The sequence below is a fragment of the Pyxicephalus adspersus genome, chromosome 6 (genome assembly GCF_032062135.1).
Source record: "Pyxicephalus adspersus chromosome 6, UCB_Pads_2.0, whole genome shotgun sequence".
NCBI lineage: Eukaryota > Metazoa > Chordata > Amphibia > Anura > Pyxicephalidae > Pyxicephalus > Pyxicephalus adspersus.
This window is the reverse complement of record NC_092863.1, coordinates 78,190,591-78,210,897: the sequence shown is the minus strand read 5'-3', so window position 1 is coordinate 78,210,897 and position 20,307 is coordinate 78,190,591. Positions and strand designations below refer to the sequence as shown.

At 38.3% G+C, this 20,307-nt stretch overlaps 1 protein-coding gene across 3 annotated transcripts in view; it reads right to left on the bottom strand.

Annotated features, from left to right (window-relative positions):
• IQGAP2 (IQ motif containing GTPase activating protein 2) overlaps window positions 1–19,205 on the bottom strand; it is a 146,156-nt gene extending 126,951 nt beyond the window's left edge. For 2 of the 3 annotated variants that reach the window (XM_072416286.1, XM_072416287.1), the window contains exon 1: window positions 19,047–19,205. In XM_072416286.1, the coding sequence (XP_072272387.1) occupies window positions 19,047–19,092 (46 nt within the window). In that variant the 5' untranslated portion in view covers window positions 19,093–19,205. The remainder of the gene's footprint in view (window positions 1–19,046) is intronic. The other variant, XM_072416288.1, reaches the window with a different exon arrangement.
• Between the last annotated feature and the right edge of the window lie 1,102 nt (window positions 19,206–20,307).

The window sequence follows — 20,307 nt, the reverse complement described above, 5'->3', positions numbered from 1 at the left end:
AACAATATAAAAAGCAAGAAACTAAAATGAAGATTTAAGCTGGAAATGTAAAATATAGCACACCATGGTATGGTTTCAAATGTAGCACACCATGGTATGGAGTTTTATGATCTACATAAATGGCCAGTTTACAGTTATAACCACCTATTTACAGTACATACTTCCTATCTACCAATTTATTTCCTTACATTTTTCCATACTCCCATAGCTGGCGTTTAGAAAGAAAATACTCAACAGATATAGCTACTGCTGTTGTATTTTTATGTAATGTAACCATATTACGGTAACGAGGACTGCACAATTTGCAATGCTTCCTAGACTACAACAGGCAAAGCAGCCAATAAAATAACCAATTGGGTAATTTGGGTAATTTGAGCAAGAAGTGTGATGTACATACAAATGGTTTCTTTGTGTAGCAATCTTTTTGCACCTACAGCTAAAAAAAATCCAACAATTGTTAGATGCTTCAAGGTTGTATGAGAGAATATACATTTATGATAGAGAATGAAGCTTTTGACATTATTGAACAAGCATGAAGGCTACCAATAAACTACACAGTAATATCATCACTCACAAACAACACTGGAGTAAAGGTAAAAGCCTATTGTCATGTAACTATAGAGAAATATATGAATCTCTGGATGATGAGAATTGAGTCTTTACTTATCCAGCTTTGTTTTCTGTAAATAGCTTTGGCTCTTTGGTGGAAGGATAAAGTTTCCCAACATTCTTTAGTGTGAACTTCAGGTTTCGCTCAAACATAGCACAAAAGTCTAAAATCTCTTGTCTGCCGAAGTCTAGACCAGCTTATTAAGATTGCTATGGAAACTGCTGAGCATGTTCTGCATGCTAATTTACCATTCATTCTAGATGTATTTTTATCATGAGACACTTATAGAAGATAACGAGCAAGTGCTATTAAAATTCTGTATTTCTCATAGCATACGTTATTTAAGGAAAAAGCAAAGTTCAAAGTTAGCTTTGGCGAAAACACCAAGTGAAAGAAAACTGAAGCAAAGGAACTGGATGGTTTGAAACCAAAAGTGCAAATCTAGTGATAGACTATAGCTGGCCAAACACGGGTTGAATTTCTTGTTTTACTGAACAGTCCGTTCAATTATTTAATTGCATTTACCACAAATTGGTATTTTCTACATTTAAAGCAGAAGTAAATACATGCAGCTCACCTATCTGCATTCCAGTGCCAGGTACCACCATCTTCCTTCTCTTCTGGACATCTTAATTGGCTGTGCCAGGATGCCACACACACAAGAGAAGCTGGCGCTGTGCATGCGCAGCTTAGCTTTGACTTTAGAAAACAAAGCAATCAGGCACGTAGGATACAATTTGTAGAAGGGGCACTACTTGTCTCTTTCTGCAACAAGGAATTGCCTGATCATGCAAACTCAAATGTGAAACTTTAGTTCCACTTTAAAGAGGAACTAAACTGAAAAGTGCCTAAAAAAAAAAAAAAAAAAAAAAAACATAATTTTTACTTAACATAAAAGGTGTAAAGTGAAATTTCTAAGTATAGGTATGCTTTAAGTACCCAAAAGCGATTAATGTTGGGTGTGCAATCCAACATATCTGACAAGGGTTTCAAACCTCTTTACTGATTTTACTTTGCACACATATGATTATCTTCATCAATTGAGAGACCATTGAAATACTAACAATACTAAAGAATCAACTGCAGCATGGTATAGAATAATTAATAGATTTTCAATTGACCATTTACATTTGTAACAAGTCAATCCAACAACTCAAACTAAAATCAATCATTGGAAAGCTAGCCGTAGACAGGCAGATGTGATAGGGTTGAAAACATTTGTCTGTCTTCTGAACCAATAAAACCAACTTTTTGTGTAAGTGCACTGACAGACTGTAAAAGTTAAGCTTTTTCTACCTCAACTCTGATGAATGAAGAAGCATGGTCCAGTTCAGAGCAGAACATGACCAGCTAGTTGTAACCTTAAACCACCCAATCACCCTCCCGTGTATTACATCATGTATGACCTAAGATAATAGATGAGCATGCCTACAGGATGGCAAACAGTTTCCCACTTCACAGAACTTGTTTTTCTTTTATAAAATAATTAACTGCAACCCACTACTCTGCAACTTTTTCTACACATAACTCTTACTCAGGTGCCAGCTTCCCTTTGCCTAGATCTACTTTATTGCTTTTTTCTTCCAAAGAATTTTACCACATACTGAGCGTATTGTTACAGCACATCTTTTATTATTTATGTTGTATCCTCTCTGGGCCCTGCCATCATAAGTAACTCCTTGAATCCCTGATAAGATCCAGAGCTTTTCATGCTAAACCTGATTTGCTTGGAAGGGATACACATCTGTTAAAACCAGTTTCCTCCTTTAGCCAACTCAATGTAGTACAAATAAAATGTTACCAACTATCCCTTTCTAAGATCCCCTAAGAGGAAAAAATCCAGCAAACTTCTACAGCAAAGCATTCTTTAGGGATAATAATACCAAATGTATGGAGTTCATCTACATTCCTCACCCGGACACTTGCTGTAATCGCATTGTAATTCTGTAGCTCATGTGTGCAGCTCCCTGACTCTCCCATTGTGGATATTACTTGTATGATATAGAGGCCCGTCATTCCAGAATAGAAAATATTGTCTCCGTGTGGGCTCACTGTATAGCACAAACTCTTTGCAGCGCTAGGTCTCAGGTTCAAATCTTGGCCAGGACTCTATCTGCATGGAGTTTGTAGGTTCTCCCAGTATTTGGGTGGATTTTCTCCGGATACTTTGGTTTCCTCCCACAATCCAAAAACATACAGTTAGGTTATTTGGCTTTGCCCAAAAAAATTACCTTAGACTGTGTTAAAGACATATGACTATGGTATGGACATTAGATTGTGAGCCCCCTTGAGGGACAGCTAGTGACTATGGACTGGTTCATGGCTGCATAATATGTTGGCGCTATATAAATAATATATCATCTGTGCCCTGTGCCAGGAGATTCCATGCTTCAGCTAGTCTTCATTAAAAAAAGTGCATTCTTTAGCAAAGCTACTAGATAATTACCACAAAATCTTGTTATCAGTACAGTTTTCTAGGATTTTGGCATGAAGCCCTGACACCATTTACCATGGCCTACATCTCATTTCATCTCATTTCTGAACTTAGCCAACGGTAGGGTCAATCATATCCGAGCATGTCCTTAAAAAAGTAGGAATTGGCACTGGAGATCCTGTAGCTCCACAGCTTTAGACAGGCACAGCTGCACAATAAGTTTTGAATTTGCAAAGTTTTGTTCTAAAGCAGGGGTCAGCAAACTCCGGCCTTTAGGCCAGATACAGCCTAACCGGTAGTTAGTTCCGGCCTAAACAAACTACTGAAGCCGCATGCGGCTCTTGAGCCTCCATGTGGTGGCTTCCTTCTGTGCGGACGGCGTTAAAACTTCTGCCGCCGGGGTAAATAGGGAACATTCATATGGAAGAGAGGGATTTCCCTTCCGGGGGTGTTCCTGGTGTGAGGCGGCCTAGTGTGCTCCTGCCTACCCCTGAAATGGCCTAGTGGCCAAAAAAGTTTACTGACCTTTGTTCTAAAGGTAATACTCAAATTTTATTCTAACACAAGCACAAGCAAATAGCTAAAAAAAGTTTTACAATAACACCTATAAACATAAACTTTAGTAGTGGGGGGAAATGATGAAGCAGAATTTCTTTGTGTGTGTCAATTTATTTTGTGGCATTGAGCTCAGTAAACATGTTTACAGAAAATTCTGAAAGTATGTAAAATGAAGGCTAATTCCAATACTGGTAGAAAATGAAAAATCACATTATAGACATTTAACATTTCACATAATAAAAAAAGACATTTTTACATTGATACTATACTTTCAAATTTTAAGAAGCTCTTCAATGATATTACAAAAAAAGGGAAAAGAGAAATACTGGCATTGCCATTGACAATTTCTTATATATGGTTAGGTCACAGTCCCTTTAGCCATCCACCTTTATTAAAACCTGTCCCAGAACCTATTGTTCACCAGAGATAAAAAGGACTGGTAGCATGATAAAGCTTTACAATTTTCTTTAACAGAAACTTTCAGCATATTTTTTTCAGCTTCATAAAATGTTGTTTTTGAGCAGTAGTACAGTATGAAATGACTATTGTGTAATATTGTGACTCAAACCCATGACCTATTTGTTACTTTTATTTGTTGACTTTTCAAGTTACTTCCTGAAAAAAAAAAAAACAACAAGGGAGGTATTCCCAAAATACCACCCCTCCATTGGAACATGCATGGACTTTAATCTAAGTAATGCACCATCCCAGTAGCCAGACTGTTAGTCTCTGTAGGTGCCCTGAGTCCATGGAACTTGTTTTCCCTCAGGATATAGGAATGTAAAAGGCATGAAGGTCATCCATTCCACCCATTTTCCTCATGAGTGACTTGCAAGTTTCCAATAATCCAGGCTTGTTTAAATTTGCTTAGACAGGGAGATAGCTACAAGTAAATAAATATGCTACAGGTATACAACAACCTCTCACAGATCAAACAAATACATGAGGAACAAACCATCACAGCAGCAAATTTCTAGGGACCGGTATTTATTTAAAGACCTTAGTGATCTTTGGATACTTTGGATTTATTTATTGCTTTGCTTAAACTCTTCATGGAAGAAGTAGTTGGCATTGTAAAATACAAGTTTAAATGTGGACTGATTATGCCAGGTCTATGGCATGGAGCATTGAGGAGCTGGGAGATATACTCGCTTATTGGGTGTACAATAGAAATTGGACAAGGTTTTTACATTAAAAGAAGAAAGTATAAATGCATTCAAAATATATTTTAGTCCTAGATGGAGGTGGGAATGGTTAAACATTCTGTTAGGTTATAATTATTAAGTGTCCATTATGGTTTCCTCCCCTACCCTATTACAAAATTCACTGTCTTGAAACTAAGAAGTGCAAGGAAACCGCTGAATGATAAATTGAATAAAAATGTTTTTTATGGTACAACTGTTGTAAATATTCATTTTACGGTAGTCCAGATCCAGTTCCCTGGGTCCATAGGATATTTACTTATGTGGGTCTCTTTTATGATCCATACACCTCTATATTTCAACACAACTTGAAATATAGTGGAGTGATCCCCATGCCTGCCTGTAAAGAAAGCCACAGTTTAACCAACTAAGAACCTAGTCAGCGCACACACGATCGAGTGGCACCCTGCTGTGCTCATCCCCATTGCAGTCGTTTGCCATCAGGAAGGATCCAGAAACGACATCAGGGGACCGCTGTACATGTTAGATTCTCACCCAACGATGAGCATGACCATTCTTAAGGAGTGAGAATCATCTAACTAGTGTAGTCTTAGTGGTTCCACCGGCTGATCTCAACACCACTGCAGAAAACAGAAGTGACATGAAGGTCAGTGAGACAAACCGGTAAGAGTTTTGGAGGAACCTGTAAATTGAAACTCCTGGAAGTGTGAGTTTCAGAGTAGATTTTGGGGAACCATTGCTCAATACCAGAGCTGTATTTCACAGTGCAGGTAGCAGGAAAGCTACATATGTACACATATTTTTAACAGGTATGTCTTTTCTTGAAAAACTTACAACTTTTAACAAGGGTTTAGTTTAATCTACAGGTTGGTGGAATACCCTTTTATTTATTATATGGGCAGATTTTAATATAAGGAATTCAGAAATTCCCTTGTTGCTAACCTGGTTATGTAAGTAACATTTTGCTTCCAAAAAACTTCTAGACTTTACAGAATAGAATCTCATTACTTTCCTAGGAGAAGCTAGTCATTAGCCTTCATAATTGGTACTGGAGGTGCCAAGCACAGCTCATGCAGAGATCACAAAAACTACAAAGCAAACAGGGTTGGGTCAAAATAGTCAAACAAAAAATATATATATGGATAAAACGTATTTTTGAAAAATCCAATAAAATGATAGTTATGAAAGTGTGGCAAGCCAGAAAAGCCAAGTTCCATTAGTCTGAACATTCTAGTTTTCTGGAAAAAGGATGTGGATAACTTTAGAAGGCAAACTTTTAAACTAAAGCACTGGACTAAAACCCATAAGGTAACTGCAGGATGTCTGTGAGCACAAAACAGTAGGCTATAAAACATTCTTTCATGCTGTCTCTGGAGGGCTGGAAATAGGATTTAATTAAATAGAAAGTTGAAACAGTGGCTATTCTACACCTAGAGGAACAGCATTCAAGTTATGTCAATCACTGTTATAAGAACATAAAACATTATCATCTAACAGCGATAATGAAGTGACAGCCACAAAAAAAGTAGACTTATTAATCACCCTTTAACAAGTACATTTGAAGCATGAACTCTTGTTAAAATGTTTAACAAGATAGATAAATCTTGGTCCATAGTAACAAGATACCAATTGGCATTATTCCAGTGCTAATGAGGGTACCTTCACATTAAATGGAGTAATAAATGCAAATTGAAGGTGTCCCCATTCATTTGACATGAAAAACTGCAAGTAAACGTATACACAAATATAGATACAAATACACACTGAATGGAGTTACAACATGTCAAGAAATTGCTAATTTCCACACATCTCTCAACACCCAACCCTGGCCTGATTTCCTACATAAATTTACCCAAGTATTTTTTTCTCTGGACTTTGATGTGTGATGGTCCTTCAAGTGGCCATGTTGCTGTAATTTGAAATAAATGCCTCCCATTGGCAGCAAGAATTTTTAATTGGAGGGGGTCCTCATAGCAGGGTTCCTCCAGAGGATATAAAGGGTTCCTTGAGCAATAAGTAGCTTGTACTTCAGGTCAGTTTAACCAACACCAATGATCTTTTAGGCTATTTGTAAGGGTGGAATTCTTCCCATCAGCCAGCAATGTATTCTTTCCACTGACCATCACACTAATGTACAAATTGTGGATATAGTAATCATAAAAGGGTTCCTCCTTGTTAAAATTTAATAGGGAGTGGCAAAGTGGATCCGAGGTTAGTTTTTGCACCTTGAAGCACTCTGGTGCCAAATTCTAATCTCAGCCACAACACTGTCTGCATAGAGTATGTATATTCTCCCCGTGTTTGTGCGGGTCTCCTAGTGGTACTCCAGTTTCCCCCCATATCCCAAAAACATTCTGATACTGTAGGTATGCTGGAGCTTTACAAATACATAATAACAATAATAATGGTTTATCCAAACATTAAAAATAACACCTTTGTTATGAACAGAGCGGTGGTGTTATCTTTTGCACTATTATATTCCTTACATCACACATACATTGGGCAGTCTCATTAAAAATATTGAAGCCGATGTTCCTGCATACATTTTGAGAAAATTCACAACTGGGAAAATAATGGTATAAACCCCACAACCCCCATTGGTCTGCTTTAGTAGTCTACTGCAAAGTAAAAAAATGATTTATGCTACCACTGGTGGCCTCTTTAAAGACTGGATGCCCAATGGTTTCTGGATTCAGTATTTCTGAGCCACAGACCCAGACGAAGAATGCAGCAAGAATGCAAGCGATGATTGTTCTGGTCAGAAGCATCAAAACCATAGGAAAGGCACCAGTGGTAACCTTCATAATTTCTCTCATGACATATATACTTTGATATTTTGGTAAATAAAACTAAACAATGCCAACAGCCCCAGTGTCCAGAAGGATATCTGCCTAGCCGTGAAAAAACAAAATACCAGGAACCAGCTGAAGTGGGCCCCTATGAAAAAGGTGGTCCCATATTGTCCTGGTAAATGTGAAGAATGCAATGTTGGACAAAGAGGGGGGTTTACATTAAAATATACAACATAATGAGTGATAAGTGTTATCTCCTAGTCCAGACTGAAGAATTTACCTGTCTCCAGCTGTGTGGCTGCCATTTCCTGTCATCTTATCTCTTCCCAAGTACAATTCTCTTATCAGACTAAACATAAGCAAAAATGGTCACCAAGATAATGGTAGAATCTGAATAAAAGTAAGTATTTGCAAGGAGGAGTTCTAAAAACATGACTAAACATGACCCCAGCATGGTACACAATCAATCCAATGTATAATCCAGTATGTCACATGAGGAATATTCAGAATCGGATTCAGTGATGTGGAATGTGGACAGCGGACCTGCAATGGAAGACTTGTGCCAAGGTTTTATTCTCCAAATTCCCAAAGGACGGAATGGGGACACTGCAAACCCACAATAACACACTTATGCCAAGGTTACACTCACCAGCCCCTGCATTACACAAAGTCACTCAAATATCAGAGGAAGGAATGGGAAACATAGAGATCAATATTCATGTGCTCATATATCATTTTTTAGGATCTGAATTAGCCTATTGTAGTCCATGTACAGCAGAGATTAGAATGAAGAGTAGGGAAGAGGTAAATCAGCTGTGATGCAGTGCAATTAACATGCTAACAAGAGGAGAGAATAAAGTGAGAGAGAATATTTTTAATATTGTAAAGAAGATGAAAATCAGTTCTCAGGTCTTGCCAGACAGGGTTGTAAGTTCTGGCTCAGCTTTGTAAATCTCATGGCTGGAAGGAGGTCGCTTGATGTCAATTTTACCGGTGGTAAATATTGTTTAAAATACTTGTTTCTATTTATAATTCATAATTATTTATGTACATGGCAGTAATTATATTCGATAATAAATACTGAGGTTTCTTTCTTCTCTTATTATTACAGTTGCTGGTCAATGAGTCATTCATTATTTACACTGAGCCACTGAGTGTTCCCTCTAATGGCCAAACCCTAAATTTTTCTATTTACCAAAATATTAGCAATGTGGAAGCACAAGCTTGTAAATCTGAGAAAGCCATATACCAAAAAATGCAATAAAAAGGTTGTGATGTAACAAACCTAGCTGCTGAAAATATACAATTGCAGAAGGGTTTATAAGTCGTTTCACAGTGTTTACACTTCCTTATTGTATTGTGTGTAGTTGTGCATTACTGTAGAAATCCCAATGCAAGAATGACGGGAGGAACCTTGGCACAGAGATCTGAATACAATATGCACTTCAGAGAAAAAGGCAATAAGGGCTATAAGTATGACCGGCTGTCATTTCAAGTCCTTGTTACTAGTAAATCATTACCAAGGTTCAGAGGACTTGTGCAGATAAGCAATGTACTCTGCCAAGGATTGTAAAGGCCATGGAAAAAATAATTTCATGACATCTGAACAGGGATGTATTTAAAGTGTATTATATAGCAAATGACAAACCACATTTAGCCTGCAGAAAAAATCATGATGCATGGTATTGGAACCAGAGTATCAAGGTAATTATCTGGTGGAAATTTGTATGTATAGGCCCTAAGCTGAGCATGATGAATGGTAACATGAATATTGTGACATCATCTGGGACTTCTGCAAACATGGAATTCCCACCAAGATGTTTTCTAAGTTTAAATAAAACTCAATGCATCTGACCCCTTTCAGGATTAACACATAAAGCTTTATTCAGTATAGAAGTTTGCAATAAACATGATTAATGATTTTGTATTTCACCTATGTTGCAGTGCATTCACCTACATTGGACATGGCAAGGGTTCTGGGCCAACTGTTTTGTGCAAAACCAATAAAAACATGGTAAATATTAGGTGAATGTTGGCAGAGTGTAAAGCTGACTGTATATGTTACAATCTAATTTTATATCTTTTGGATGTATCAATGACTTGGTAATATGAGGAGCCTTTGCACTATACAGTTGGTAATACTAAAAATCATTTTCATGTAGTCAGCTTTAGAACATAGCGCTTTTAAGGCTCATTACCATCTATGTTTTGCGGTAATGTGCAGAAATGCACAATGCACCCGTTCCTCCCACTTTCAATGGCAATTCAATGCAACGGATAGCATGTTGCTTGCAACGAATGGCAATGCATGACATGTATAATTGGGTGTTCTATTCTACATTACCAAAAAAGTTGCATGTTCATTCTGCAATTCATTTTGGTACAACCCATTCAAATAAATCATCGTATTTAAAACTGCAATTGTCGGGATAGGTGTAAACAGGCCCTTAGGAAGGCGCTATATCTGTGGCGGTATTAAAAAGCAGCTAAATATTATGTGAAGATCTCAAGGTGGGTACACGTTAGAAACAGATGTACAATGTTCTAAATGTAAACAAAATTGTGCAGACATTAGTACACACAATCCAAAATACATAGGAAATCCGGATAACGCTATAATAAACAATGGTTTGGTAAATTTCCAAAAATGATATTATATCTGTTTTAAAGCTAGCCTTACATTTCATCTTTTGGACAGCATTTTATTATGACTGCAAAACGTAATACTAACAAAAGATTTTGGTACAAACATTCATGAATAAATCAAGTATCAGGCAGCTTTAACCTTGAAAAACTGCTGTGGGTAACATTATCCTAAATTTTGGTTACTTCCTAAAGGAAAGCTTTTGAACTATGCATATAATCTGTATTCATATAATTTTTTTTGCCAAGGACTTCCAGAGCACTGTGTTAGCATGTGTTAGCTAATGACAGAGCACAGTAAAGTGTTGTGTGTATTGCAGCTCCCTTTGCCTAATTAAATCCAAACTTCCACTAAACTTACAGAACTGCAACTCTTCTCTTCTTGGCTAATCACAGAATGCTGAGCATCTGAGACCAGTCAAGTAAAAGAGGTAGGTGAAAAAAAAACGTTGGTGCATCAAAAAAAAAGAAGCTCTCATATTCTTAAAATTAATTTGTTAATTAATGAATCCAGGGCCAACACAATACCAATGCCACACATTGATATACACACTGGAAGAGGTAACCTTCAAAAATAAACTAATTTTAAAAATTATTTTTTAACCTGGGATTTTGCTTTATATGCTCTACCTATCTGACACATGCTAAGTCTATGTCTGATTCATAATTCACATTCTGTAACCAACGGGTTCCATCTATAAGGAATCGATGCTGAACATGAAAAGAGATAAGATCCACCATCAGCATTGCATAACACAAGATATTACCATCCAATATTTCATATTTACCCAACCTAAAAATAGAAGAATAAGATCACTCGCGGCATAATTAATTTGTGTGCACAAGCACCAGTGTTTATTCAGCACAACATAAGATTTCAATTGGCTGCTGGCAGTGTACTTGGGTTGAATAGCATTTAGACACTGCAAGGGTTTTTATGGTTGTAAATAACTAACTGGATTGTGGGATATGATGGTTCTATTGGTAAGAAAAAGGCTACAAATGCCTTGCTTAACATATTCTGTCCTCAAATTAGCTGACCGATTACTGCACTGATGACCTTCTTGAATGTTGGAACCATTGCCAAAACCAGGTGCTTCCAGGTATGGTAAAGATTATGTTCCAATCTGTGCATGTCCTAAGTGGTTAGATATGTTATGGAAGAAATATACATACAAGATGGAGCTCATATAGGCTTTAAGTCCAGGGTGACTAGATAGACATGGAAGGTAAATAAAAGCGGGTAAGAAGGTAAACTTTAAAGGGGCTTTTGCATAGGGAAAACAATGAAGTCTCAAAATGTTGTTTATCTTAAACTAAATGCTGAAAAAAGCCAGCCTTGGTACAAATCACCAGCCAAAACCGCTCCACACACCTAAGGAATCCACATATTTGTTATAAAGGAACGCTTTATAAAACAGAAATATTTCTTATGGAGCAGCCATTGACATCTGCAGTTTATATACTTCTTTTAGTCACTGAGCTCTTCAGAGTTTCATTGGACCCAGCAGATTACGTCAATTTGGTGTAAATATTCCTCAGTCCTGTTTACCTCATTATCCAGCAAGGTATATGTGTATGGAGGAAGGCCAGCTAGCTCTCAATTACGAGGGGAGACGGAAACATAAACCAGGACAGCCAATCACTCTTACCCAGGAGGGCTGCGCTTAACAACAAATTAGAGGGGGTATAAAAAGGAAGACCATGGAGTTTTACTGACTTTCTGGCAAGTACGTCATAAAGAAACTGGTTAGTGGTGCTTACTTGGAGTTCTCTATCCATCATTAAACCCTCCTCCACCATCAGCAACACTTAAGAGTACACAACTTCACCATTCTTTGGTATGCAAAAAAGGAGAGATATGGGTTTCTATGGTCCTGTCCTGGTATAAAACTGAATAGGTCCTGAAAGCTTACATCTTCAAAAACTTAAATTAGCCAATAAAGTAAATCACTTACATTTTAAATTTGCAATTTGTATGTTTGCTGTATCCAAATGATGCACATAACAATAGCAAATAGAACAAAGCTTTATTCAAAAGTAAGATATCCTGGGATTCTGGCTTTTTCACCAGAATGGAGTTCCCCCTAAAAGAAGGGTATAAAAGTGAATTGTATACCCAAACCCATTCATGGGCCCATCTACCTATTTAGACACAAGCCATCCTTGTCCTGTCTAGTATTGAGAGAAATGCGGAGATAGGGATTTTAGATATCAATGACCTAATCTCTTTAGAGCTTTTCAGGACAGTTAGGCTATGTACACACATATAATAATTGTCATTGGAAAGGATCTTTCACGATCCTTTCCAACGACTGCACGGTGCATGAACGAGCTCTGCTCATACAGCACAGTTCTGCTCTATGGAGAGGCACCCTGCTGCACTCTTCCCCTTCGCTTCCATTATGATCCTTCGTTATCTATTGTCCGTGGACCTGCCAGGACGGCCGTTCAGATGACGGACAACGAGCACTGTACACATGCAAGATTCCCGTCCAATATCAGCCCTGAGCCGATTATCGAACTAGAACCATTGCACGTGTGTACATAGCCTGATGATTATTAGTACAATGTATGAAAACAATGGTTTCTGAAAGGTAGGACTCTGGAACCAAAACAATTCACACCCTGGAAGATACTCCACTTTATCATTGTTCCCCAAGCCATCCTACACAGAAGCCATTGTTTCAAAACCTTGCACCAGTGATGGTCAACAACTCAGAGCCAGTGATGGGCAGTTTGGAATAAATGGCCCTATACTACGGGGCTGTATCTGTGCTACACTTCAAGAGTTCTAGATGTACTGTTATCCATGGGAAAAAGGGAATGATTTGTTTTGCTCCTCCTGCTATCCTGAAAGAGGAATATTCTGCTTATTTTTGGGATATGTGATGGAATAACATGAATATTATGTTCCAAGGAGGCTCAGCATTATAACACTATGTTAGAAGCCAATCAGTAGAGAAGATAATCCTCTAGCTAAGAACCTGTGAGTCATATCCTTAATGCTGAGTCCACCTGACAATTGTAAAATTTAAAAAGAGAAAAAAATTATTACATCAGAAAGTCCAATAGTAATCAGCAATGGTCACCTCTATAACACATTCCTTTATATGTCTTGGCGTGTTACCAATACCTTCTAGAAATATAAGAACTGAAGCTGATAAGCCTAAAAGACAAATATTAAGAACAACCATAATGCTCTTTGGCTTTGCATGACACTTTGGTCACAGAGGAGCAGTTAGCAACACCCAAACCACTTCCTGACTTTATCTACTCTTGAAGAGTAACAGAAAAAGAAAGTTACATGTGTGTCATATATCACTGGCTACAGAAAAAAAATGAACTTTAGTCTGGACAATCTTTTTCATCATATAACCGACAACCCACCAATCACAAGCAGACAATGCTTGGTTTAACCATGGCTTGCTCTCTTGTAAGATATGCTTTGCACACATCATAGACCGGATGCATATGCTTTCCCTGCAGATGCACTTTGGAAGCCGTAAATATTGTTCAGCAAAATAAGCGCTCACTCTTATGTACATAATACATCTGGGAGTTAATTAGAAATTGTCAAACAAAGAAAAGTATTGTTGATGAAAAGAAAAAGACACCTTTTGTTAACAGTTATCAGGAGCAGGAGTGTGCCTCGCCTTAAACAAACTCACTTCAGGGAAAAGGAATTAGCACTGTATCATTTGTCCCTTTGTAATCCAATTAGTCAGATCACTTTCTCTGGCCTGCACACCAACAGCCTCATATGGCACCTATAACTCCACTGACACATTTCTGTTGGTAATCAGGTAAAGTGTATGTAAAGGTAAAACTCTTTTTAGTTTTTTAATAGCGCAAGAAGGAGAAGGTTAAAGCGGTGAACAGATTTTCATTGTCCAATTTGGGAATCACCTGCCTCTTCATCATGCAATTTCATGCGGCTACCCAAGGCTGGCACCTTACTAGTTTCTCCAGTATTCGTCAGTTCAAAAAGATCCAGATTCTGCACATCCGACAGCTGGAGGCCCCTATTTATTCTCCATGGGGCTGTTGGCTGCTCCATGGGGCTGTTGGCTGCTCCATGGGGCTGTTGGCTCCTCCATGGGGCTGTTGGCTCCTCCATGGGGCTGTTGGCTCCTCCATGGGGCTGTTGGCTCCTCCATGGGGCTGTAGTGCCGCAGCGGTTCATGGCGTGAGCATATTGTAAATGCACCGCAACTTCACTGCCAGTGTGAATTAGTCCTTAAAAATTTACAATTGCCTCGGGTGAAAATCAAGTGTCTGTACAACCATCACCCAATATCTTATCCCTACCAGATCCCCAAACCAACACCAGGATTGGGTACTATTGTTTCCTAATGTGGAGGATGCAGCATGGTGCTCCATTCTCATCCTGGCCCTTCTAGACTTTAAAAAACAGGACAACACTGTACAGAGCTCATTCATTCTACTACTGCTGGAAATGATCACGAAGGATCAAGGCAAAAGGTGAGAGTAAATTATCCAGTCAGGACTTTGTAACAACTGTCTAATAAAACATTACTTCCACTTTTATCCAACCTGGGAGATGTCTTCTTGTATGTCTGGGGCAGAAAAGGAAGGGAACAAAACAACAAAAAATAATTCAAGGAGATTTAAGCCCTACTTTATTTATGATTTTAAAAAAAACTTTTTGGCTACACATATACATTGATGTGGGAAGCACCAGAATTTAATGCTGGAAAATCTCTTGCCTTTCAGGGGGTGACATGCATTAGGGTATTGCTTAGCAGTACCAATTATGGCGCAAATAGTTTCAAACAAGCAAACAGATAAAGGAGACTCAAAAGCAAGGTCAGGTCTTTATGTGTTGTTAGGCAGGGATTCCAAAGGTTCAAATGGTTGATATGTTTACTTTAAAGAAACATTCCAGTAATAAACCGAAGTTTTGACTTTTTCACACTTCTGAGAAAAACTATTTGTATTGCTGGCTGTGTCCCCAAATGGGAAAACTACCCTCAACTTCAGCTAGATAAAAGTTGTTATGAATGACTCCCAATGAACTGGTGAAATCCCAATCCTTGATTCCATACATAGGGAAATACAAGCTCCTTCACAGCTTGACAGATCACTGTACTGACTACAAATGCGATTGTGACAACATTGTCAACATGCCAATTGATTGCTGGTCATGCATGTATGGTTGTAGCTGGACTCCGCTCGGAGACAACACAATCATGTAAACCTGGTATCTGTGCAGTTTGTGTTTGCACATTTCTGCTATGGGATAACCCCACTGCTACAGACTCTGACCTTGTGACCTGCTACAAAGTTGCAGTTTGATCAATGGGGAAATGAGACTGAGGAAATAATCTCTCCTGCCTGCAAGAGACCAATGACATCATTGGCATCAAATCATGATAAAGTTATTATAAGGTCCATTCTTCCAAAACAGTCTACCAAAAACATCAAGTTAGGACATGTTCGTGCATTAGGTTTCAGAACAATCAGTAACGTAGGACCATGCAGAGTACAACTTAAATGCTACAGAAATTCTAGGCAGCTTTTCCTTCACTCAGCTGGATGAGATCCCAGCAAAGCCCACATATACATCAATAGAGGGTATAATAATCAAGCTTCAAGATGAACTCCAGAGAAAACATTTTATTTTTGGATTTTGGAAAAAGGTTACAGGCTTTTATTGCTGCAAAGATCGCCAATAACTTTCTGCTCATGTGACAATGTTGTCACTCAGAAGAAATCTCCTACTAGGACACATGTAGCAATAAAAAGTCAATGAGGGAAGTAGAGGGCTGCATTAGCCTTTCCCTACAATTAACAACAATGCGCTACCTTGGTGTGCCCAGCAAAAAAAAAAAAGAAAAAATAAATGAATAAAATGAAGAAGGCAACATTATTATAGTGAGTGTTGCTGTGCACAAAAACTAATGTGTCAAAACAAAAGGAAAACCAAATGCAAAAAACACAACGAGACAGGATTATAGGGTACAATATCTATGAACGATTGTGTCGTTACCTCTATGTGCAGGATCGGTGCTATACGATCGTTCGTGTATATCGTGCAGGAACGTTCGTCGTTCGTTTTCCGACGATAATAATTGGAAGTGTGTACGTAGCTTTACTCCTATCCAGGACATTTTGAGAGATTTTCCTCGCTTTTAATTTCTGATCCTTCCACAGATTGCCAGAGTAGAAACGAGAGGAACCATCCAACATCAACACAAATGCATATAATATTTTGCTGGTGTCCATTTGATTTGTATTTTTGTTGGTGGTCTTGTTGCAGATTTTCCCTCACTTTCTGTCCGGTAAGTGGTGAGCTGCCAAAACAGTTTACGGCCTGAGTAATTTTAAACACTTTACACTGAAAGTTGCATCCTTCGGTATGTAGCTCAATAGATCACTTCTGTAAATACATCTTACTGACGTCTCTGGGAAAGGACAAACCTTGATAAGACACGCACTTTATATTCAGCTTTGACATACCTGTTATTCAATTGTGACATTGGGCCTGCCATGGCCAAGTTGGAAGATATGGTCATTAAAGAGCTGCATATGTAAGTTTTAATGATTACTTCTCCTGAGCTTTTCTGGCAGTCAAGAAAACTTCTTGGAAAATTCAGATATAACCATTACTATGAATGCCAAACCTCATCAAGCCACATACCACCAAGAAGTCTCAATAAACCTAAAAGGGAAATGGGGCTGTTAATAGCACGTAGGATGGTTTCTCAGACTGGTTGGTCTACTAGACCCAGAATTTTTGGAACTTGTGTCCTTTATTTGTTATAATCTGTTTGCTCTAGAATGCAAACCTTGGCTGATGTTGTCTACATTTAAATAGCGTTATCTTTGTACACATCGTTCAATACATTTCATTTAAATGTTATCCTCTATCTAAGCCTCTGTCGAATAGGAGAAGTTTGGTCAAGGTAGATCCAAGGACAGTAGTGCCCAGCAAGAAACTTTCTGAACTCTGAATGATCATGTTTAGACAAGGTACTCAAACTCCACTTTGTCATTCCAATCTCAACGTGACACAACTGATAAGACTTTTACTAATGACCGTGTCAGCATGGCCCGAACCCTTCAGGCTTATCCAATGGAAAGGGTAACACTGCCTCACCTATAACACCACACGTCATGTACATCTGGATTCTTCAATAACTCCCTAACAATTCCAACACGGTATACAAACTATGAATGGAACTTTACAACCAATACTAACGAAAGTCAGGATTTGTAACTTTATGGATCAATGATTGAGAAGAAGCCTTGTCAGCCCAACCAATAGACATTCCCTTGGGAAAAGGACAAACTTCAAATAACATGGGCATGGTAAAAACCAGCATATGATTCAGCATTATCTTAATACTTAAAGCTTCAACTAATCAGCCAAAAATCTGTAATTTTATCTTCAATTATACAGATGTCTAACAAAGTATTGAGGACATGCTGATGTAAAGGCAATTTTCACACAATTGAATAGAGTTTTACTTGAATAAGCTCTGTATTGTTACTACATAAGAATAAACGGGTGACCTTGGTCATAGGTGCAACGCTTACCATTAAAACCAATAGCACAACAAATTTTATATATAATGGCAGCATCTTTAGTACCCCAATCCACCACTCATATGGCAAGTAAGACAAGTTACAAATGAATGGGCGACCTTGGTCGGAGGCGCAGAGATTACCATTCAAACCAAAAGCATGACATATTTTATATATAACAGCGTCATCTTTAGTATCCCATTCCAATCCACCACTCATATGGCAAGTATGACAAGTTACAAATGAATGGGTGACCTTGATTGGAGGCGCAGAGAATACTATTCAAACCAATAGCACAACATATTTTATATATAATGGTGGCATCTTTAGTATCCCATTCCAATCCACCACTCATATGGCAAGTATGACAAGTTACAAATGAAAGGGCGACCTTGGTCATAGGCACAGAGCTTGCCATTCAAACCAATAGCATGACATACTTTATATATAATGGCGGCATCTTTAGTACCCCAATCCGATCCACCACTCATATGACAAGTTACAAATTTACCAACTAAAGACATATTGTGGGTATGGTGTAAGTGGCAACTTTTAAAAGTTGTACTCAAGCAGAACTACATCGTCTTTAAAATGAAATCTGATTGGTTGAAAAAGGTCAGCCACCTACTAATATCACATTCTTGGCAAAGCAATAGGATTGTCTTTATGGCAGTCCTTCACAGAAGCAAATACTTTCTTTTACTATCCTAATATTCTGTTCAATGCCAGAAACCAATGGAAATACTCAATAACTAGGCGTATGAAGGAACATGTACTCCCGCCATGTGACAAATGTCATAAAAGAAGCCCATTGTAAACTGCAAATCAACACAAACAAGATTTTCATTCGCTCCTGATTGCTAATCAGGGCATTGAACGGAACGTAAATACTGTACATGCCAATGGTCAAAACTAAAATAAAGCAAACCCGTTGCTTGGCACAGGTTGACTTTAAGGCAAAGCTTCCATAAAACATATCTCATAAAGCGCAAAGTACTGCAAGTGCAGCAACACAACAAAATCAGAGAACATACACCACTACTAGGAAGTACCCCAGAAGTGCCATCAAAGCCATGCCTTGGCACATTTACCAACCTCATGCACATCATTTAGCAATCTAGCATTGCAGTCACACCAACAACTTCACACATGGCTGATGAACTTTGCAGATCCCTCCAAAAAACTTGCTGAGTGATCAGTGGCCAGGACAATGGGCAGAGAAGTGTGTGCACTTTATAGCAGGTGATCCATGCAGTAATGTCATGGGCAGGTGTGAGGGGTAAAGCAGCACTTACAGCCATATCTGGGTCGTAGCAGGGGTGAGACATCCTCATGGTGCATCCTGCAGCATATCACACTCCTTCCCCCTGGATGAAGATCCTTCTATCCCTGGATCCAGCCCTCTAATCCTGCCTGTTGCTTGCAGGCTGTGCAGTGTATGAGATCTCTCCTCCTTCCCCTGTGCTGCTGCTCTCTGCACCCTCCTCCTCCTCCTCCTTTCCTTTCTTTAGACTTGCTCTAGTATGAACACAGCCGACCTATCAGCGCCACCTACCTGGGGATGTTGTCACCAAGCTGAGGACAGCACTGCATTACTTGTTGGCTTTAAACATGCTTCTGCTTCCTAAACTTCATCATAAAGTTCAGCAAACAATGAATCACATGTCTAATATAACTCAGAATATTTAAATAGGGATTGTATGATGCCATGAAGATGCCTGGCTGTCTTTGAGTTTTCTATAATGAGCAAAGTCATACTGATCTTGTTTGAAATGCAGGAAAGCATTACATATGAACTGCAGGCTAGAGAAGCTCAATTAGTTGCAATAAAATTACATTTTATATACAAATTGCACTAACTTTAAAATAGACCAAACTGCAGCATTTAGTTTCAAGACAGTGCTATTTTGATACAAAAGTTTTTCCTTCCTATTAGCTAGACTCTAATAAATAAAACTCTGAATTTATAATATATTTTTAAAAGGTTAGGAGTACTTACCTTCTACTAACCTAACCCACCTCCTTCTGCACATTCAAAATGCTGTGATCTCACCATGGTCATTAGAAGGTCCCCTGCACAGTACAGCACCCTGGACTTTTATAAGCTGTTTTCTTAAGCCAGATGAGCCCTATTGAAGTCTATGGGGCTGTACTGAGCAGGTGGGCTATACAGTACGTAGATAACTATGAGAAGGATGGTGGGTCGGCTACCCTATTTCTATGTAAATAAGCCCTACCCCAAACATAAACTACAATATATATAAATACATGGACAAGAGGTGCTCATTTAAGGAAAGCGCTATTGCTAGACGTGAGAAATTGGGGCCAATGGTTCTAAAGGAAATGGAGTCACAAGAAATTCAAGATGGAATTTGGGGTGAGTTATGATGATGTTCCAGAGTGATGTCTATATTCAAATAATGTAATATATGAATAATAATATTCAAATGTTGATTTTTTTGTTCAAGAATAAATGTCGATAGTTAATGAAAAAAAAGACATTCCCTGAAAATTAGCCCTAGTGCATTTTTTGGAGCAAAAAATAATATAAGACAC